This window comes from Pseudoliparis swirei, chromosome 24, assembly GCF_029220125.1.
Source record: "Pseudoliparis swirei isolate HS2019 ecotype Mariana Trench chromosome 24, NWPU_hadal_v1, whole genome shotgun sequence".
Lineage (NCBI taxonomy): Eukaryota > Metazoa > Chordata > Actinopteri > Perciformes > Liparidae > Pseudoliparis > Pseudoliparis swirei.
The window spans coordinates 23008681-23032448 of NC_079411.1; the positions used below are offsets into that span (position 1 = coordinate 23008681).

Consider the following 23768-nt stretch of genomic DNA (forward strand, 5'->3'; position numbering starts at 1 on the left):
GACGGATTAAGTGCACCCACTCACACAACGCATAATTGATGGTAAAATGTTCAGCTGCAAAATGCAGCGAATGGGGATTTGGGAAATATGGGCTAAATCCAATCTAAAAGCACGAACGCTCCTCTGCTCTGGAGAAACTGCGCCTTCAGAATAAAATATTGCAGACTAATTTGTTCACACATAACATCCTTGCACGAATGAGAAACATGATTTAATTTGTAAAAGCTGGATGAGCAGGCATCAGCCCAACAACCCATTAAACAATACAAACGCTGCTATGTGATAGCGGGTTCATTATCCCCTGCAGTGACTAAAAACAGCCACCAGGAGGCGCCTCGGTGATGTGTCGGTCAGACCGACGAGATAGAGTGAAAAAAAAGAGGCTTCTTTTCTTTATATCAGTTTTATTTATAATGCAATCAAAGGAGAAAACCGGAGACAATTTACTAAAACATGGAGAAAAATAATCTCCACTTGTTCTCCATATGAATATCTAGATACTCGTTTTATTTTCTCTGCTGATTAGTTAGTTATGATTACATATTTGTATAATCTCTGTAATAATAAATTAGGTGTGAGTGCTGAGCAGTGAATTGTTCTTGCTTTGCCAAAAAGAGGTATGTGAGTATTTGACAGCCTGAAGCTTAACTATTTTTGGACTGATTCAGGATCAGTCATACCATGTGGCAATGATGTATTCAAGTCTACTATAAAGCAGTGATTCTCAAAGCGGGGTCAGGGGTCAGTGGCACTGTCAGGAGGTCAGCACAATGATTTGTGATCAATGAAAACACTGAGCTGTATTATTCTAATTCAAATATACAACAAATTAAGTATATTGTGTCGATTTCTCCCACGTTAGTTTAGGGATTGTGACACACGTCAATAAAAGAAGCTCATTATTTTTAGGTGACTAACAGTCACCTTGAGAATGATAGATTTTAAGTGTCTGCATTGTTTTAGGACCTTGTCAGTAATGCCGCTGTTCATTTTCAAAAAAGCTTTTAAGAACAATTGAAAAGTATAAATGCTTCCAGAATCCTAAAATAATTTGAATTCAATGACCCTCTGTTTAAAAGTATATAATAGGTATTAGTATTATTGTAATTTAAATGTGTTTCTGTTCACCCCTATGAAACAGGTCTGGAGTATTTAGGTTGAAAAGTTTCATGATACAAACTGTTCCAATGGCGTCTAATTCAAATGCACTGGATTTTATCTTCGTCACATGATTACAATGCTGTACTTCTAAGTTTCAAAATAAATAGTCAATAATATCCTTTTGGTACAGAAGCAGACACTCGAAGGCATTTTAATAGAAACAAATAGCATAACACATGTAAATAAACGTTGTAGAAATGTGTTTGTATGCATGAGAATTATGAATACATTCTGGAACAGCTGCATTTAAGAAATTCTCTCTCATAACTGTCTGAAATATTCTGAAATAATCAGAAATCCTGTCTCTTTCCAATCATTCCTTTTCCCTCAGTGTGCCTATATAATTAATGTCTTGATGGATCATTCTCCATTTTACCCTTTTAGTTCAGAGTTTCGTTGCCAGTTATTGCAGTTGCCTGTTTGAGGTTTACTCGGTCACAGAGGTGCTCTGAATCCCATGTTATGGTCAGCACGCTAACATGCCGATGGTTCGAAGGTATCGTGCTTATCATGTGAGTTTACTGAACACCAAGTGCAGCTGGGGCTGATGGGAATGCCATTCGCTTCTTCAGGTAATTGATTGTAACATTAAGTATTGGAGAAATACGTTCTCTAGATATATCTCCCTCTAACCCAAGATGTAAATCTCGTGGTGGCACTATAGAGCAAAGGTCAAAGGATCACCAAAGCCCTTAGGATTCATCCTGCAAACGAGAGTTCATAGAAGTCCATCGCATAGCTGTTGAAAGACTTCAGCTTAGACCAAAGAGGTGTTTTGAGCACAGCAGAATAAATACTGCTGGTAATGCGGTGAAGCCTACTTGTCATATTCTTTGGCAGCTTGCCTCCTCACTGGTTTTTCTGTTGAATACTTTGAAGATGATCTGCAGCTGCCCTGCTGCTGCCCCTGAGCTCCAAGGCAAAGAGTTCATTTGTTGTCACGTGACACCGGGCATGAACACACCTGTGTGTATGAGATGAGGTCTATAATATGGAGGGTGTGTAAATATGGAGGTAATATACGGTGTATTATCTGTGTTTGCTGAGTTTACAGGCAGTGCCCCCAGGTTTAATGACCAATGTTAACACAGACTTATCAGTGCAGCTTTATCAAGTGTTCAAACACACCTTTTGTAAGCTCTCGAACATACGCACCCCCCCCACACACACACACACACACACACACACACCCACGCTCACTGGAATGGTGCACGGGGGCTTATTGCTTTATTGGATTCAAAGTTTAAACATGATTGCTTCTTCAAAGGCAAAGGACACACATATTATTATTTATCGCTGTTCGCAATCTCATCACTATCACCAGTTGAAAGTACAGTGTGGTCCATAGAAATGCCGGTATAGTGTCCATTCATACATGCCATCTTGGTTATTTGAAAGCCAATGTGCCAACAATAAGACATATAGTGTCATAAGGCATTGTATAGTAGACCAGCCTCCTTTCTTCCTGATAGTTTGTCTTTCTTTAGTATATTTGGCCTTCGAAATTAAAGGTTTGCCAACTGTCATACCTCTTTATTTTTCTACATTCTGTAATCTTTTTGCATCGTAGAAATGTTGTGCCCCAATGAGCTGCTATGAGAAACACCACCAGAAAATATGAAAAGTGAATTCCATTACAATAGTTAAATCTTATAGAAAATGTAAAAGTAATGAATGGCAAAAAGACAAAAAACAACAACAACAACGATTTGTTTTTTCTCAATAGATCACATTTCCAAGGACATGATTACTGCTTGATATCTTTTCCTGTTTGTAAGGGTTGTTCCCCTCTGACTGTGTATATCTGGGATTAAAAAGTACAACAAATACAACAGCATGCTTTTATTGGAAATAAATAAATAAATAAAAGACAGAAATAAAGACATTCAAACTAATAATAATGTATTAAGAATGTATATGTATCCTTCATATTATAATGAACTACATTCCACACATATGGATATGGGTGGTTTGTACAGTTTCAATACTAAAAACACCCCTGGGAAAGATCCGGATCACCTCTCAAATGACTCACATCAAAAAACAAAAAAACAAATAGGTTCCGAAAGTTACATATTATATTTTTAGTTGATGCAGTACAAGATATAAGTATGTAATAACAAAATGTGCTTTTCTCGCAAAGGCCCCTAAAGCCTCTTGTGCTGGGTGTAATCATGGAAAAGTGACAAATCAGTAGAATAATTACTCGGAAACACTGTCAATGATCTTTTATGAGTGATCCAAGTCACATTTTACTTTTACATAATATGAATGAAATATGTCATATACTTTAAACATACATTTATTAGAGCCTGATAAAGTAACAGGCCCACACAGCTTAACCGTTTGGTCTGGATCAATAGGCGACACTAAACCTAACACACCCCTTGTGAAATCCTTATGCTGCATTAAAGTGTGATATTTAAGTATCATACTATAATGCATTTAGATATACATATATGGGTATGTATGGGTAATTACTAGGACCCCTGAATGTATATCTAGAAAATAATGTTTATCTCATGTTCTAGGCATGTTTTCCACCTGAAACACGTGACCTCTCCTCGAGTGTCCATAACGATTCAAAACAAAAAAACAAGCCATGTCGATAACGCGGTCAATAATGTTCATGAGGGAGCTGATGAGACGTTCACGGACACCCGTGGCGAGACTGTAATGTGACCTGAACGCAGATCCAGTCTGGATGTTGACTCACCGACCGTCAAGTCAGACAGACAACCGGGGCGGGAGGTGACCGGGAGGCCTTCAAACTAAAAGCCGTCACGTGGGTTCCACTTAACGTTAGCTAGCTGCTAGTTTGTAAAGATACTAGGGCTTATTTAAACTGGCGGCTGTTTGCTAACCGGGTTTTTAAGAGATTGTGTTTCCAGTAAAAAAAACATGTAAAAAGTATTGCTTTTATTAAGTTAGCGAAAAGTGTACACATAATATTCCACACATGGAGGTGCAGCCATGTTTCTATATTAGCCGTGGAGCCGTTGACATAGAAAACATGTGGAGCTTCTTTAACCAACTAAAAGACAACGTAGGCTACGTCCTCGCTACGCTCTCCTATCTTCTGCCAGTGTAGAAACATGTATCTGACTAAACATTTATTTGTATTTATCTCGCTTAAGGCAAGACCGGAAACCGAATTTTATTTTTATTTTTAAACCGCGGTTCGCTTGACAGGCTGGTCACCAGCCACAACAGCTGGCGGAGGGTTTCCGACCCCCAAGTCTCAGCGAAGATGGTGGCGGAAGCAGCAGCAACGACGAGAGTGGAGATGTCACGTTCGCCCCGGTAAGACACGGAGAACAACACCGCCTCACAACTCTTCGCCGTCGCTCTGTCTTTATTTCGCCCCCTAACTCCAGCAGGGAGCGATATACCGGGAGGGAGGGAGGGAAGGGAGGGAAGGGAGGCAACCAGCGGCGGACGGAAGAGGACGCACCGCAGCCAGAGCGAACACAGTGTTGTGTTTGTTGGACACACGCATGCCAGCGGAATCTAGAGCTCCCCCAGACCTCAGGACTTTTTGAGATAAGGAGATGGTGCTGATTGTGGGGCGTGTTTAAAAAAAAAAATAATCTCACGGAGGAGATAGCGGAGGGGTTTCCTTCATTACTCTGGGGAGTTTCTACGTCTTTGCTCTAGAGGTGGGGGGAATGCGAGGGGAGGAAATACAGCCTCAACTCCAAATAACCAGCGACTCCTAACTGGGTCTCCTCTCCAAACGCAGGAAACACGGCCTGGGAAGAAGAAAACAAAAAAGGAAGTTTGGTATAGCTTTTTTTTTGGAAACGAGAGGGGCCCTTACCGCTGACGTTTCTGCACGCGCTTTACGGCGTGATTTATAAGTGACCCACTGCGTTTGTTGGTTGTTGTATTAAGATATTAAGCGCTTCTATTATTCCGCAGATTGAGCGGATGAGAAAGCACACGCTGTTCGTGTTGTTATTGCACGAGTTTTGATCATCACTATTTATAGACCAGCCTGTTCCGCCCGAGGCTGTTCCCTCGTAGCTGTATATTTTGCCAACTGCGCGCAACAAGTTGCAGACACTCCCAGCAGAGGCACACCGACACTCATTCTGGCCAGTGGATGGTCTTTTTTTGTTTTGCGCTTCTCTTTTTCCGGATTACGCGTCTTTGAATAACACAAACCCCCGACCCCCTCTTTGGAAGACGGAGGGGGAATAAACGTTGGAGATCCGGAGTGGCAGTTCAGGAAAGGACGGGGCTGGATCCGTGGGAATAGGCCTGCCTGTCAGGCCTCTTATGATCTGAATCTTGGACTGGACAGGGCTCAAGAATAAACACAGTCTGGACTTTTTTTCATGGGCCACCGGAATAAAGATGAAAGGAGAATGTATGGGAGCGAGACATGCCAATCCGTGGCACACTGAGCCACGAGAAAGGCTGTAGTGGAAGGTAAAGCTCACACAACTTTTTATTTTTTCAAACCAACGTAATAAACTGTCTTTAAGTCGGCATTGTTTTTGTTTTTAAACAGTTACAGCAAAAGTAAACGACTTTATGCAAAAACATTTTTAAGTGAGGACTGTTTTATTTTTCTGGGGAAATATTTTTCTTACACACATGTAATAGCTTCATGCTGGAGAATTCACACTGTCCACACCTTTTTTTAAATTGTATTTCAGCACTATTAGCTGATCACAACGACACTATTGTGTTCGCTATTTTAATTTTATTTTTTTGAAGTGGAGAAAGGACCCGTGAACGGACCATTACCCGCGCATGTTGTTGCGTTAAGAGGGACAGTGTAACTTTTGAACGCCAACGAGTGACAGCCTCGACCTGTATCCGCTCTCACGACGCCGCCCTGGACCCGGACGCTGTCTCTTCCAACGCAACTACGTTATTTCGGAATGAAGACACATCTGGAGATTTCCCCTGACGCTGTCTGACTTTGTAATGTCAGCAGTATCGACATATACCGCGCGCACACACACGGAGGAGGAGGAGGTCATTTCCAGTCGCGTGTGACGTCACGACCGACTTGATGAAGGCGTACCGAACACGCGTCGCATCACTAACCAGTCGTTTCCGAGAAGGATGTTCAATTCGGGAGGCAGAAAGAGCGATGACAGTCTTTTAACCGCAGCTGGGGAGAAAGCCTGGCGCAGACCCAAAGCCTCTTTGGAGAAGGACACGTGTAATGCGAGTACTGACGCAAACCCGGGCTCGGATAATGAACTGCTCAAGAAACTGGAACGGCGCGTCTTGTGCGAGTGAGTGTGCGAGCGAAGACGTCTGTGGCGCGCTCACCATTCATGCACTGTGATCACTCCAAAAAACACCGTTTGCTCTCTCTCTCTCTCTCCCCCCCTCCTCTCCATGCCCCCATGTGCACACACGGTGCCCATGCACCTCGTATAATTGCCTGAGGGCCACCAGCAGATCACACTTTTAGATTCCAGCCTCGCGTCCTCCTCGTCGTCGATATGGCCACTGTGCAACACCACCGGCAGCTCCTCATGCACGGCACGGAGGCGAGCTGCGACTCCAGCGGCGGCGCGGTGACCGTGCGGATGAGCAACAGCTCGCCGCCGCACGCGCACCAACGTGAGCCGCTGAGGTCTGCCGGCGGCGGCGGCGGAGCCAGAGGGGGCTTCAGGACTGTGAGAAAAAGGAGCCACACCCTCCACAAATACAGCATCTCCTCCAGTTGCAGCTCCGGGGTCTCCGCTTCGAGGGTCCGGTGGAAGGCGCCGCCGCTGTTCGAGCGCTCCGCCGCTCAGTGCTGGGACCCCAAGTTTGACTCCCCCATCCTGGAAGACGCGTGCCAAGAGAGGTGCTTCCCTCAGACGCAGCGGCGCTTCCGCTGCGTCCTGATCTACCTGGCCGTGGCGGCTGTGCTCTGGGGGGTGTACTTCGGGGTCAATAGTGACCGCTGCCACCCCGTGGCCTTCCTGGTACCCACGGCCTCCTTCTTCGTCCTCCTCGTGCTCCTCTTCCTGTTCACCTTAACCCAGCTCTACACGTGGCTGTACAACCAAACCGCCTTGCTCCTGATCGCGGTCACCTTCGCCATCACCTTGGCTCCGCAGACACAGACTGCCGGCTACACCGAGCTGGAGTGGGCTGGCGGCGGCGGGAACGCTTCATACCCCTCGCCGGACAACGTAGCCCCGCCTCCAACCCCCTGCATCTCCCCCGTGGGCACCTTCTCCCTGTGCATGGAGGTTCTGTTGTTGCTATACAGCGTCCTCCACGTCCGCCTGTATGCCTCCGTGATGCTGGGGCTCCTGTATTCGACACTATTCGAGGCGTTAGACTGGCTGCCGTTGCTTCAAAAGGGCGCCGACGCCACTCGCTGGGGGACGGGGGGGTTGGCGGGTTCGGGTTCCAGTTGGGAAGGAGACACGTTGCGCTGGCTCGTCCCGGCCAAAGCTCTGCTCCATTTGTGCGCCCACGTCATCGGCATCCACCTGTTCATCATGTCGGAGGTGCGTTCCCGCAGCACCTTCCTGAAAGTGGGCCAGGCGATCATGCACGGCAAAGACTTGGAGGTGGAGAAGGCCTTGAAAGAGCGTATGATCCACTCCGTCATGCCGCGGCGAGTCGCGGACGAGCTGATGAAACAAGGCGACGACGAGGGTCAAGGCGGCGACAACGCCGGCAAGCGTTACTCCTCCGTCTCGATGGGCGGCGGCGCCGGAGCGTCACAAGCCCAAAGTGCCACGAGTGCCAAGAGCTTCCCATACAACAATCACAAGCGCAAGAAGACCTCCATCCCCAGTGGACAGATCATCTTTCGGCCTTTCAATATGAAACGCATGGAGCACGTCAGCATCCTCTTCGCGGATATCGTGGGTTTCACCAAGATGTCGGCCAACAAGTCGGCGCCGGCCCTGGTGGGCCTCCTCAACGATCTGTTTGGACGCTTCGACCATCTCTGTGAAGTCACCTGCTGTGAGAAGATCAGCACTCTGGGGGATTGCTACTACTGCGTGGCCGGCTGCCCGGAGCCGAGGCCGGACCACGCCTACTGCTGCGTGGAGATGGGCCTGGGCATGATCCAGGCCATCGAGCAGTTCTGCCAGGAGACGCGCGAGACCGTCAACATGCGCGTGGGCGTCCACACGGGCACCGTCCTGTGTGGGATCCTGGGAATAAAGCGCTTCAAGTTCGACGTGTGGTCAAACGACGTCAATCTGGCGAACTTGATGGAGCAGCTGGGCGTGGCGGGCAAGGTCCACGTGTCAGAAGCTACCGCCCGGTTCCTGGATGACCATTACCAGAGCGAGGACGGGCAGGTGGCAGAAAGAGCCGGACAGAGCGTGGTGGAGAAGCTGAAGGGTAAGTGGCTGCTCACGTCTCACTTCCGGATGACTTCTCATGTGTGTAGATTTTATGATCATAAATCCCTGATCTTGAACACAGGTTCTCCGAATGAATGCGTCTCCCTTCAGAGGGGACGCTTCATGCTCACTTTCAGGTTCACACTGACTTACTAAAAAACAAACATTGTCTCATACTGTCTGTCTGAGTATGCCCGTCGCCCTCTGTCTGACTCGCTCTGGGTTTAGCGTGCCTCTTTAAGCCCCGCCCCCCCCCTTCCCAAAAAAGACCAGTCTGGCTCTGACGGGCATGCGAGAAAAATCTGGAGCACCTTTACAAAGATACTTCGTCATCAAACCGCGGGGTGGAGATACTCCGATGTGGGGGCGGGGGGCACCTTAGCCACTGAGATATTGTATGTGAGTAGGTCGTCCTGTTGGAACGCTGGACCGGCGGAAGCGTTCAGAAGCGCTTAATAGGAAATCGCAATCGTCTCAGAAATTACCAAATCTATTTCAAATCATTTAAAAATGTAAGTGACAAAAGCAACCAGCTTTAAAGGCCATGTTGAAGCTCAAGGGCCTTTACCCCTATCTCTATAATGACTTCACTGCCTCCTGCTATCAGTGGCTTTGCATGCATGTTTGGAGCAGCACTCTGCAGATTTATTTTTGGAGCTCAGTATTTGAATGACAGAGGCTCGTGTCATCGAGATTAAAACCTTTTTAATCTGCAAATCACCGAATGGATTTTAAATCCTTGCAACAGACACATTTTGACAACTTACATAATATCAGTATTAAATATACGTATGGCACACGGATACCAAGATGAGTACATTAGGCATTATACAGCAGAGATGGCTCGAGATTAAATGAAAACGTCCATTTAACCCTTTAAGATAACTTCCCAGTCAAATTTAACAATATATGTAAACAAAGATATTTTATGTACGTGTGTGTATATGTGTATATATATATATATATATATATTGTTTATATGTGTATATATATATTTATTGTGTATATATATATATATATATTGTTTATATGTATTTATATATATATATTGTGTATATATATAATTATTTATATATAATTATTTGATTCAATCCCTCTTGTAACTCACTATACAGAAGATGAAGACAGTTTGACATCTGCTCCACTGGGACTTAGTGGCTGTTGTATTTGATCATTTAGATAATAATTTCATCATTTAGAAACACAGATCCGGCCTTCTCTTGTGTTTTAGCCGAGCAGACATCAGTGCGATGTTTGGTTTATACCTCCTCGCTGTATTTTAAGCTTTTTGTTGTGGCCAGAATGCGTGAGCTGGAGATTGCCTCTGATAATAGGAGGGCTCACCGGCTTTACTGTTCTGAGGCAGGTATTGTCCTGGAGTTCAGCGGATTAAACGGGAGTTCATCATATTGTGCTCCACGGCTCGCAGGATTGAAATAGTGAGAAACAAGTAGACACACACACACACACGCACAAATACACACACACACACTGGGCCTGTCTCAATACTCTTTGCAAAGCAGCATCAATGGAACTAAACCCTCCGGTTAGGGGGGGGGGGGGGTCGACGGATTCATCGTGGGCTTTCTAATCTTAGGTCTCTGGCTAAATAGAGACGGTCTGTTCTATTGTCGGGCCTCGTGTCCCAGTGTATTGACACTCGGCTCCGAGCGGTGCCGTCACTCTCTATTTCCAGACGGGCGGACCGTGACCAGAGTGAGATGTTGACATGCAGCTTTTGTTGAGGGAGTGAAAAAGGGGGAGACTGGCATCTCGTTTCCTGCTGGAACAGAGACGCACAGTTTCCTGCTCCGAGAGAGAGAGAGAGAGAGAGGGAGAGAGGTGACCTTAACTGTTTGCTTCTCCAGCAGCGAGAAAGAGGGGTCGACAGTTGTTTCTGTTGACAAATGGACACGGAGAGAAAAAGTCCACATGCCACTTCTTCTTGTTGACTGCTCCGTGGAGGAACGAGAGAGGCTGGGGATATTTGTTGAAGCAAGTTTCGGAGACGAGTTTAAATCAATGAACACGTGTGTGTCGTTGGTTTGCCTCACAACCAGAACACCTTGAGTTTTGTGAGACGCCGTTCGTCGGTTGAAAGAAGGTTTACGTAACTCGGGTGTCATGAATCACGGTGTCTCTTTTTCCTTGGCTGACACCGTACGTCTTCTTCACGCGTTTCATTCCTCGGCGAGAGAGATCCAACGATGAACGTGTGATATTTCCTTAATTCCCCACCCTCTTGCAATATGGCCCACATCTTCAGTCACGGTCGAGGTTATTTCACAGTCTGCTTTCTTGTAACTCAATAGCTTCATAGTCTAATTACATAATAACCACATGGTTTTATAATGCTCTGTTGTGAAGTAAATACGCGACGAGTTATTGGTTATTACCGGTTTAAACATCGTCCTTGAGTATCACGATATCTCTTAATCACAGTATGATTCCCACTGAAAGACGATCCACTATTGTATTGAATCGGTCTTTCTGTCTTTTGTTTCCCCCTCTTCCTCTTCCTCCGTCTCCGTCCCGCTGCTCTTCCTCATCCTCGCCATCCTCTCCACATTCATCGCCCCAGCCTCTCACCTGTCAGCCGGCCGTGCCATGTGGTCTGTTGCGTAACGCCGCTTTATTGCCGTTGCTCTCTAATCAAGGCTTTGCGATAGATCCCCCGGCGGGCCGAGGGATCTAGCGTGCTTTCAACCTCTCTCTTCCCGTTAGTCCCTAAATACCCATCGCCACACTTTCCTTTAAGCTACCGCCACGAGGCAAACTGGGCTTTGTGACCATGAACGCAGCGAGTCGGGAGTTGACATGGTAAGGCTATATGAAACATAGACTGTGTGAAGACGGTACGACCCGCCACATCTCACACATCTGCGGTATGTATTGAATTAAACATGTAGGGATGAGTCATGTGTTGACAAGTGCATTAAACTACGCAGGTATGCAGCGAGGATTTAGAATACCAGGCAAAATAAGCCAATAAGTTCACGCAGTACTTCACAAGAAGATGAGAAGTTCACATTGGATCAAGTTTGAACTGCACAAATACAGCGTAGAGTACATATAGTGGGTATTATATGCACTTCAATGGTGTGAATCTTTTTTTAATAAGATTTAAATGCAGTCGCGCGGGAAAAAAATGTAAAAATAAAATTTACTTGGCCGACTTCAACTGTGTCCCATTGAGTTGTTGGATTTGTCTATTTTTAAATCCCTAAAGGAGACTTAAAAGTCACCAAATACACAAACACTTACGTGATATTTCAGTCGTAATAAAACTCTTTGCCTGTCATATTCTCAGTCATAGACGGCCACTCTTTGGCCACCCCAGTGACTGTCACAATCTACTCTTGCCTGCACTTCCTTCATCTCCTGTGTGTGTGAGTGTGTGAGTGTGTAGGTTGGTGGGTTTTTAACCCTCCTGTTACCTTCGGGTCAATTTGACCCGATTCAATGTTTAACCCTCCTGTTACCTTTATATTTACTGACATATTTTACCCTCTGGGTCAATTTGACCCCAGCAATTAAAACCTCCAGAAAATTATTAGAATTAATATTGTTTCCCAAGTTTAAGTGTGAGGTACTTTATGTTTGTTTGTTGACTACCTAAATAGCCCTTTAAATATATAAAAAAGTTGATATTTCTTATGTGTTTGACACAGTGAAAAACAGCCTAGGTCAAATTGACCCGAAAGAACACCGACATTAAACATTGAATGGGGTCAAATTGACCCTAAAGGTAACAGGAGGGTTAAAAGGGCTTTTCATTCAAACACATTCGGGCGAATACGTTTCTCCCACATCTGCGTTTTGGATTTCTCTCGGGGTTGTCTCGGCAATTAGCCGTTTTCACTTTTCCCTTCATCGTGCAGTTTCCCCCCACATCTTACTCCCCATTTATATCCAGTGAGATTCTAGTAGAGTTACAGCCTCCATCCTGCCGCTCTGCCCCCAGTCCCTCTGCTCTCCTGTGCGCCTCCCGATCCATTCCACAGACACCGGCTACTTCACTGCAGGTGGTGCTGACTGCAGTGTTCGGCCCTGGGTTGCCTGTATCCGCTCAGTAAATTCCTTTTTTAGATTCCCCTTGGGGAAGTGAGATTGTGGAGTTTTCATGCATGTGTTTGTGTGTGTGTGTGTGTGTGTGTGCGTGTGCATTAGACCGTCTACGTTGTTAGTCCCAGCTCAGTATAGTGCAGTGTGTTGCAGACTCAAGGTTCAGACCGTGAACTGGTCTCATGGTATCATAGGTTGCGACTGGCCCCAGGTCAGTTCCAGCCGGTGTGAGTCTGTAAGTGTGTGCACGCCACGCACCATTGGGAACTTGCTTGCGCGTGTCTTTTTTCTTCTTTTGTGCGCACACATACACCGATGCATACAAAGAAAACGTATTCTTCCCATGCAGTTTGTTGCTTTGGGAAGTTCCTGGTCTCAGGCTGGTTAGCCAAACATGTCACTTAAAACATGCAGAAGCAAATGGCCGAGCAGCCTCAGTGGGTCAGCTGCCCCTCGACACTCTGGCTTTAGCCACGGGTTTCTGCTAAAGGGAACATTTGTACCATCTTTAAAGAGAAGCATCTCACACTTTTACCATCCCATCAGCATTTACATTGTTCTTGAGCCGGTTGAATAAGTTTGTTGTGATAAACGTGCTTTACATTACAAGAGGCCATGATTTGTCAACAACTTGTGAATATATATCTTTTTTTATTGTCCTAAAATTCTTTGGGATCTATTAAAATCCTTTTTACCTTCGCATTGAAAATGCGGAAGGTGATGTTTTGATCGCCGTGTATTTATTTATTTGTATGCGTGTTACTCGCATAACTCAAAAAGTATTAAACCGAATTGCATGACATTTGGTTGGATGATTGGTTATTATCCGGGGACCATTTGATTAGATTTTGGGATCGATCGGGTCAAAGGTCAAGGTCATGAAAAGGTCAACCTTTTCTTTTTACCATAGCGCGGCCAATTTCTATCCAATTGGCATGCAACTAATGCCAACATGTTTATAATTCAATACCCAATGAGGCGTCCACAGTCACAGCAGACAGGCAGCAGTACGTCGTCTCTCTCTGCGTCGCTGTCATCGCCTCTCCTCCTCAAATCTTCGTGGTCAAACAAAGTGTGTGTGTGTGTGTGTGTGTGTGTGTGTGTGTCGGTAAATATCTCCTGTCCCGTGTGCCGGTGTTTTATGTGCGTTTATGCCAGAGCAACGCTCTGTATAAAGTCGAGAGGAGACGGTTGCCCTGTGACCCAACATGGTGTTGTTTCGGCCCCAGATGCTTCTACCTCGTTGGGTTTCAGCGACGCTGCTTCTCCCAGGGGTCAAAGGTCAACTGCGATCGCTTAACTCGGTGGTCTCGCAAGTGTTTCCGTACGTCTGGTTGTCGTCCTGGACGACAACAGAACGAAAAGGAAAAATGACATCCAGTAACGGGCGAGCTGAACGTTTTGAAGTCGAGAGGAAAGGCGACGACGACCACTCAGGAAAGAGCGACGAAAAGAAACGATGAGGGATCATACGTTGGGATTGTCGTAGTGCTAAATTGACGTTTTGTTTGTTTTCACACCATTTGTACTGTAACTTGTGTATATTACCCTAAGTGTGGCTTTTATCGCTGTGGAAGGCAGTTAATAAGACCAGAGTTCATGGTTTTTTTAATGAATAAATACGGTTAAAAGCTGTTTTAAAATCCGGCCACCCTTTCAAATTCCTCTTGACAGCAGCAGTGTTTTGCTACTTGGGGATAGGAATTAGTTTAATGTAATTATTTTTTAAACTTTTTTTTAATTCACAGTTTTTTGGAAATACATTTGCAAACGCACACAGCCAAAAGATGACGATAACATGCTTGTTTTCTGAAATAAACATAGAATTCAGCAGAGAAAAAGTAGGAGGTTCAACCGAAAAGATAGTCAAAGATGAAAAATCATTATCGGTGCTGCTCTGCCTGACTTGCCACACACACACACACACACACTTTGTGCAGGAATGGACCTACAATAACTCACATAATGTCCTTCTACAATATTATATTAGGTACTTCCTAACCCCATTATCATTAATGGAATGTGTGCTCCAGAGAGAGTGCAGACGGCTAGTCTTCCGACTCTTCTCTTGCTCATATTTCTCTCCTGCATCTCTCACCCTCCATCAGAAAAGACTTTACCACGTTGTCTCTCCGGAGGATCTGTGGTGTCAGACAGTCGTTCTCTCTCACCCACACAGTTGTCAAATTGGCTTTGTTTTTAGTCATGTGTCATTCCTATTTCTGCATGAATGTGTTCAGTCAAATGGGTTTCTGTGTGTGTGTGTGTGTGTGTGTGTTCAGTCGGGATGGGTATCGTTTGGGTTTTTTCCGATACCGGTGCTAAACCGGTACTTTTAAAACGATACCGGTGCCTAAACGGTGCCTGAACCGATATTTTTTTTTTAAACGCACAATGAGGACATTAAAAACCTCTTCGGCCATATTCCCTGTAGAAGCCGTTATCATGGAGCACTGACACACAACGGATATCAGACTGTTAACATACACAATATATGTTCTCCATTATATGATGTGATATGTATTGTCATGTGCAGACCTTATAGGGTTAATCCTGTCACTGTGTTGATGGGCAAAGAGAACAACCAATCAGAGGGACTGAAGATGACACGTGACAAATAAAGTTTTGCTTCTGACAGCGAGAGTTACACTGAAACAAAGTGACGCCCCACGGTCTTTATTCCTCCGTCATTATATTCCCGGTAACACCGGGATCGCTGTACATCAACACATCTGCTAGCAGACTGTCACGCTCGTAGCTCGCGCTAGCTACGAGCTAGCTTAAACATGGTTATAATGGATAATTTATTATTTCTTGGGCTACTTTTATGAATGCAAGACTTGCAATCAACGTTACGGTAGAAATCTGAGTTCAGGCTGCTCGTCATAATCGGTCTCCACGTGTTCAGGGGGACCGGTGACGGTCTCCCCGTCGTCCAGCCTGACGCTGGTGTGCTCGACACGGGTTCACTAGTCACACACGGCGCAGCCTCCGCTGTCAAACTTAAATATGAGAGGCTATCGCAACCTGCTGACAGGGCGGAGTCACCAGAGAAGTTCACAACAATAGTTTTTTTCAATTTCAATCGGCTCAGGCAAAGGAAAGAAGCACCGAAATGTGCGTTGCGTTTCGGTCCGGGTAATACCGGTTGTATTGGAACCGGTACCCAACCCTAGTGTTCAGTGGTGATACGTGTGCCCAACCCTGTCCTGTCCTAGCCTGATTGGATGTGTGTATTGTGCAAACGCGTACACTTAATCTTTAAACTCGTCTTTCCTGGCAGTTAATGTGTTTAGCTATTTTTAGACCAAGTCTGAGTTCATTTCTTTGATGAACTGAATCCAAATGGATGAGTCACCTTCTTGTGTTGTATGGTTCTTTTTGACAGGTCTGTCCAGTCCAGCCAGCAATAGAGACTGAACGTTACACCCGGCAATCACTTCATGAAGAATTACATCGCCGTGTTTGTACACAATGTATACAGACACTAAAGTTTGATGTCATAACCAAAGGAAACCTTGAAATGAATCACTGGCATGTGACCTGTTACAGGTGGACGCTCCCTCTCCACCTGGTCCCATTTGCTGTTTTATTACACGCAAGGTGACTTGCATTTTCTTCTCGGGCACCACCCTGCAGTATCGGTGCGCCCTTTCAGAGAAATTAGTTAAATAAGCGGCAAATATGTCAACATTAAGGTATAAATAGAGACGCATTAGATTAATCGAGAATACAGATCCAATGCTTTTTTGGCTGGCTTTTTAAAAACCTTTTATTCATAGTGTACAGTACATAGGCACACAATAAATGTTGGAGCAGTGAGTGAGAGAGAGAGAAAGAGGAGGAATGTCATTCAACAAAGGTCTTTGGCCGGATGTGAACACGGACATTGTGGTAATGTGGCGAGCAGCAGCTCAGACCACCGGGAGTGGCTTTTTAGACTTTGGCAGCGCGGTCACTTTGGGAAAATGTTTCCTCGTGTCGTGTCACACACACACACACACACACACACACACTGCTGGTCATCACATGATGGATAGTTTTGATGATTCACTTCCTGGAGAACAAGGTCTATGACATGCCTGTCACTGTCACTTACTGAACACCTCATACAGAATGTATGAGTGTCAAACTAGCAGGGGTCAAGAAGTGTGTGCGTGTGTGTGCGTGTGTGTGTGTGTGTGTGTCGAGGCCGGCTCATGGCTCTCTGTAAACTTAATTTTGCGTTCGCACACTGCACCACATTAATGTCTCCTATTCATCTGCTTGTTAATCTGTTTTTTGTGTGTATGTCTGAAGTCGACAACTGTTTAAAATTCCACTTTTTGCGACAGCTGTATGTGCCAGTGTCGCAGCAGCAGCTGCTGGCTGCTTCTACAGTCCTGTGTGTGTGTGTGTGTGTGTGTGTGTGTGCCAACTCAAGTATGCTGGAGTGGAGCTGTGTTAAACGGCTGTTCCGAATAATACATACAGAGTGTGGCCTCAAGACTGTTAAAAAATCCATGAGCTTCCTTTGCACTGGTTTATAAAGCTAAAGAGCGGATAACTGAGAAAGAAAGAGAGTTAATGGCCAATGGGGGGGGGGGAGTACGGCTGTACCAGGATGATAATGTGGGGACTTTTCTTCTGCCCTGACACACGATATGTCAACGCAAAACAAAGAAAGCGAGACAAACGCCCAGAGTCCGTCCCATGGCGGCGTGCGCTCGTACCAGTTTAACCATCTCTTCGTACCTTCCCCCCGGGATGTGTGTGTGACTTCACCGGGAGTCGCACACTGTCGTGAATGTCAGGAGGGCAGTTATCGGTGAGCCGAAGCGCCTTCTGCAAGGTGCGCCCTCTTTCCCGTAACCTGCCTCCTTCAAGAGATCATTTCCTCTGTTTCTCGCGCCCTTTGGTCCCCGTGAAGTCGTTTAATCCAGTCGGTGGAGAATGACTACAGGGAGGAGTCGAGAGGCGGAAAACTAGTTTCACCAATGAAGGAGGATTACTGAACTTACTGCTTGCAACATCGGCTGCAATATTAGCACTCTTGCATTACGTAAGCCTTTGGTAATCGTTTGGATCTTCACACGCCTCAAAACGGTTCAAGAATTTGAATCTGATTATGCAAATTGTATTTCGTCTCTAGGAGGGAAAAAAAAGAAGGTGTTTGAGTGTCATTCTGGTGCACTGGGGCATTACACCACCTCTACACACACACACACACACACACACACGTGGCCCGGGACACATTAGCGTATGCACTGCTAAAATGTCGCAATAAGTTCTAAATACGTTTTGGGTGTATTCACTCCTGGCGTTGTCCACTTGTTGTTGTTGTTGTTGATGCTAATACCAGGTCTGAATTTAGGATACCTCTACTCTGATGTATTTCTCAATAAGTAAGTGTTGAATATTGATGTAGTGAGACGAGAGATACTCCCTTTTTAAAGTCCTGAAAAGTGAATGTGCTGTATTTTGTGTTTTTTTTTAAAGAATAGAGTTTGGAACAAATCTGTTGAGACGTCCGTCTTTACATGTAAGTACTGGCTTTCAAAAACCTGAATCAGTCAAGTGCTACTATAAACAGCATGTTACAGCTGAGCTGTTCCCTGGTGGTCTGTGGAAAGACCGAGTTGTGTGACATTCGAAAGAAGAACAGAGGAGAGAGCGAACGAGAGAGAGAGAGAGAAGTTAGATGGAGCATGTTCTGGTCATGACCCTTTCCCAAGGATTTCCCACAGTCTAGCTTAGGGCAGCAGCAGGGGAGGCATGTGTGTGTGCGTGTGTGTGTGTGCACATGCAAGTGCGTGAGCGGTCGTCAAATCCATGAAGCGACTCACACGAGACCATCCAAGTGCCGTTGTGCGCCCCTGAAATGATGCTAAATGAGGAGAATAATAAGTATAACAAAATCCCGCTGCACATGGATATTCTAATATCGTGATGCACTGTTAATCTCCCAGCATGCTTTGAGCTAATACGCGTTTGCTCATGCATGGCACAAAGTGGCGTGCCGGTCGTCATTGGCTTCCCCTTTGCAGAGGGAGCAAGATCGGTCACTTCCTGCTTAAGGACTGTCCTCTGCCACTGAGCGACAGCCGCCCGAAAGAAACTCTAGGGCCGGCTCTGTGAAGTGAGACACTTAAAATGCCTTTTAACAGCTGTGTGTGTGTGTCCGTGTGTGTGTGTGAGAGAGAGAGAGAGAGCGCGTCCGTGCACGCGTGTGACGCAGTGACTGTCAGAGTGTGTCACTGTTCCCGTCGTCTCGTGCGTCCCGCGCACACACACACACACACTTGTCGGATCTTTTGAGGGAAGAAGCGAGAAGCAGATTTTGAATGAATAAAACAGGATGTGTGTGTTCTTTAATCTTTATGTCAGATGCTTTTTTGGGAAACAACAGAATGAGAGGGAGGGGGGGGGGACTGTCAGTCGGGTATCATGATTCCAATTTTGTGTGCTCTTTTGTGCTTTTTGAATCTTTGTTCAGATTCTTGTTAAAAAAAGGGCCACATGATGATTGTCATCAGCAGCCGATCATCTGTGAGCGGTGTTTTGTCTCATCGCGTTTCAGACTGAGTCTTTTGAACGGGTTTCCGTTAAATTACGATCTGCCACGCTGCCTAAAGAGGCTTCAATAAATCCAAAGAGTATGATTTTCTCTTTAACCCTTGTGTTGCCTTAGGGTCAATTTGACCCGAATCAATATTACACCCTCCCCCCGCTTTAGGATTAATTTGACCCCATTCAATGTTTAATGTCGGTGTTCTTTCGGTAGTCAACAAACAAACATAAAGTGCCTCACACTTAAACTTGGAAAACAATATTAATTCTAATAATTTTCTGGAGGTTTTAATTGCTGGCGTCAAATTGAACCCAAAGGGTAAAATATGTTAGTAAATATAAAGGTAACAAGAGGGTGAAACATTGAAACGGGTCAAAATGACCCTAAGGCGACAGGAGGGTTAAATATTTAATCGGGTCAAAATGACCCTAAGGCGACAGGAGGGTTAAAGAGAAGAAGAGGGAGCGAGTGAGGAACTCCCTGGACTAAAATGATGGCACCGAAGAAGGAAGGAAGGGAGGAGGGAGGGATGGATGGATGGATGGACCGACCGACAGGAGGGAGGAATGGGAGCGTACTTGAAGGAGGATCGTGCGAGAGCCTCGTCCCTCGCTTCCATCAGCGTGTCCAAATATGGAGGCATCTGCTGTTCTCAAGACCCGCCGCTGACCAGGGAGAGAACTGGAGGGGAGAGGGGGAGGGAGAGAAGAAGAAAAAAAACGAGACCGATGGGAGAAGGTTAAAGTGAAAAAAGATGGCTGAAAAACGAGAGAACATGACAGCAGAGACAAGACAGAGCAGCGAGATATAAAAATAGGTATGGCGAGAGGCCGCGAACGACGTAAAGTTTGGCACGACAAAAGAGACGAAGGCGAAAGGCGAAGGTTCGAAGTCGAGTAGGAGCCAGACGTGGGAAGGCCGAGTCTGTGTAAAGGGAAAACAAGTGAAGTCTATTTTTAGTGCCGGAGTTGTTTATTTTCTGACTATTCCAAGCAGCTAGATGAAAGTGAAGAATGAGTGAAAGGCTAGATGAATCTCAAGGAGAGAATGAGGACGTTACATTTGATTAAATTTGATTTAATTTCTCTTTTCCCGCCTCAGTTCTGAGGTTGACTTGATGCTTAATTAGCTGAATGTTGCATTTTAATGTTCCTCTTTTGTCTCGCCCGGTCTCTCGTGTTCACACACACATTTTTCCTTTTTCTGTCTGCTGGGACCAAAAGGGGAGCCGGAGATGATTTTGATTATACGCTCGGAAGCCGCCACGAGGTCAAAGGTTATTTGGCAGGATGTAGAGAGGAAGGTTTGAGACGCTCCTGTGGGGGATCGCCTGAAATGTCAGCCGGAGTCTCAAACATTCACCCAGACTCTCTCTCACGGGGACGGCTGAGCCCGGGCCTCGCCGTATATCAGTTCGCACACAAGCCTTTAAGTGGAACTATCTTCTTGGAGTGTGTGTGTGTGTGTGTGTGTGTGCGTGTGCGAGAGTGTAAAGGCATGCAATCCATAAAAACACCGTGCAATCATTCATCAGAATGTCAGTGCGAGCAGCGATTTACCTTTCTTTTTTAACACTTTTTTTTCTTCGGGTTTTCATATTCTGTATGATGTCAATAAATAGTTCAAAAGAACCATCATAATTTCCCCAAGCATTAGACTTCTATCTTTTACGATGATGCTTCAAATCCTTGCTTTTCAAAAAAGACGGTTGAAGCAAATGTTGAACATTTTTGCTTCATGTTTATGATAGTTTTGAAAAATGGTTAAAAGCTGATTTTTCGATGAATGCATTTAGCAGATGTTTTAGCGCCGGTGCAACGTGTTTGAGTCTGTGTGCGTGGCTGTGTTTGTGAGTTCGGCGTGGCGCTCGTAGGAGAGTCATTTTCGGATGTGTGTGTGTGTGTGTGTCTATGGTGTGTATGGTCTTGTGGTGTACATGTGGAATGTGACGACTCAGCTACGCTTCCTCCCCATTGATGCTTCTGTTCATTCATACACGTGTATGCACCCTTTATATTTAGTCTTGTGGAAGTGACTGTGCACGTGCACGTGCGCGTATTTGCATGTTGTCTGTGATTTCCAATGAATGAGGATATGTGGGGCAAAGGCGACAACACAACACTGCAGCGCACTACCTCGGATGAGTCATCCTCGCAGGGAAGGCCGTGTTTGTGTGTGTGTGTGTGTGTGTGTGTGCGTTCAGATATATCGCCGTCCAATATGTCTCCGACAGGCAGACGCTGCATACTTTCTGGAAAGGGTGTCTAGTGAAGCGCTATGTCCTCTTGAAGGGTGTGGGGGTTGCATGTGCTTATCTACACACACACACACACGCACACAACTACATTAGTTTCCACAAAGATGATACATTTATTCCTATGTGTACGTTAGTTTTTATCGTGGAATTTTCACTTGGGACGTTTCTGTTCAAACAAGCGTGACATTTTTAATCTGAGCCCCCCCCCCCCAAAAAAAGCCCCTAATTAGATTTGAATGGATTAAAACTTTAGAATAAGGGACCGACAGTTACTTCATTGCGCCGCATCCAATTTAGACGTTTGTCCCAAATAGAATAACAGCAACTGTTACCGTAGCCAGCCTTTAAGAAAAAATATATAATTGGCTCTCAACTTGCTCATTCAAATCCTTTTCTTTGGCTTTAAAGTAAGTTTATTATGTTTTCAGTCATTTGAATGGCAAGCGTGGAAAATGGGTCCAAATGTTATGACGAAGCCCCAACAAAGTTATTAATGGTTTTGCACACGTTGTCACACCTATGGGTCCTCAGGTCTGCCATTGTGTATATGATTAGATCCACATGTATGGACATTTATATATATGTGTGTGTGTGTATTCCAGTAGCAGTGGCTGTCCTCAGCTGAACTGCCTCTGCCTCCAGCCAGCTGGCCAGAATAAATCAATAAAAACCATTGAGCTGCATTGAGACCTTAAAGTGCTTGTGTCAGTTTCTTTCCCAGAGTGCTGCCTTTACAGAGCATGGAAATGACACACACACACACACACACACACACACACACACACACACACACACACACACACACACACACACACACACACACACACACACACACACACACACACACGACCGACTGTCATGTGGTGTCACGGTTGTCGCAGCGAGAGAGGACCCAAATGCCGACATTACTGCAAAAACCAATCTTTACTCCAACAAACCAGAACGGGACGACAAACACGAGGACCAAACAGTACGAAGCCACACTGGGAATGAGACGAACAGGGTTTACATGCACAGGCAGGCGGAGGTGATTGGACAACGGGGAACGAGACACAGGTGAACACAATGAGGGCGGGGCCAGCAATCACACAGAAGGAAACAATCAGGACCAGGGCAGACAATCACAGGGAGCCACAAGGACTTCAAAATAAGACACAAACTCCAGATCATGACACCGACGTGTTTCAGTGACTTTGGCTGCACAAACTCCGGAGTAAAGAATTAGCTCTGGTGTCTCCTCGAGCGTGGATAAACACGCGAGACACAGGGGCACTTTATTGTCACGCATCTAACTCACACACACACACACACACACACACTCACACACACACACATCAACCTACTGTGCCGCTGATGGTCGGAAAACAAACATTTGTCACTGTCTATTATGTCAAACATCTGAACGCCCTCACAATCCAAGACCTGTTTTAGAGTATTGGACCAACCTGTTGATGAAGTTAGGAATCTGAACTGGAAGTAGACGAGGAATGTGGGTTATGCGAGGCACGCTAAACTCAGGGACCTTCAGAATACTCCTGGACTCTTCCTCCCCCTCGCCATCTCTTCGCCGTTCGCCGCTCTGCTTTCGCTCTCTCCTCTGTGTCTGCGTCTCTAACTCTCGTGGACATTAGAGTAGCTGTCTGTGGTCGACGGACGCCTCCACATCTCTAGCCAGAGTATTTTTACTGACATGAAATTAAAGAAAATGACTGAATAACCTTTTTTAAAATTCAATACATTGCAGTAAATCATTTATCCAGCCACCTGCGAACTGCACAGACAATATTAAATTATAATAATGCCAAATTTCTTCATGCAAATCATTAAACTCGTTTCTCGTGTAAAGAAATAAGTCACGTTGGGAACGCATTATAATAACACACAGGTTGAATATCTTTAAACTATTGGATTTGGCCTGCACAATCAAGGTGTGTCTAAAAGCATTTAATAAACAAAAACATCTTTGTGAAATCCTGTTAACTGACATCTCATTCGTGCTTTAATCAGGGAACGATTTGTAACAGTCATGTCTGAAACGCTCGCGACCCATTTCCTGTTGCGAGCACCTCGAGCTGGTTTCACGTCGGCAAGCGTAGGCCTTAGCACATTTAAATAGAACGACGCCATCTTTATTGTTATTAGTAACACCTGCTTTTGTCACGGTGGGATTAGGGTGGACCCAAATGCACGACTCAGGAGACAATAATGCAAATAAAGATCCTTTACTGAGAGCGTCGTCAGGAACGGAACAGACAGAATAATCAAACACACTGTGGAACGCTCGAGGGCTTGGTCGGAAAAACACAAGACAATCTGGCAGAGGGCAAGTGAGGGAACCTAAGTAGACAGGGACTAATTAGGGAATGGGCAACAGGTGAGACGGGCATGAAGACCAGGTGAAGGTAAT

At 45.5% G+C, this 23768-nt stretch overlaps 1 protein-coding gene across 1 annotated transcript in view; it reads left to right on the forward strand.

The window, feature by feature from the left end:
* Positions 1 to 52: 52 nt before the first annotated feature.
* The window catches only part of adcy9 (adenylate cyclase 9), a 41751-nt gene continuing 18035 nt past the window's right edge, over positions 53 to 23768 (forward strand). The window contains exon 1 of the mRNA XM_056408266.1: positions 53 to 8487. Coding sequence (XP_056264241.1) covers positions 6630 to 8487 — 1858 coding nt within the window. The 5' untranslated portion in view covers positions 53 to 6629. The remainder of the gene's footprint in view (positions 8488 to 23768) is intronic.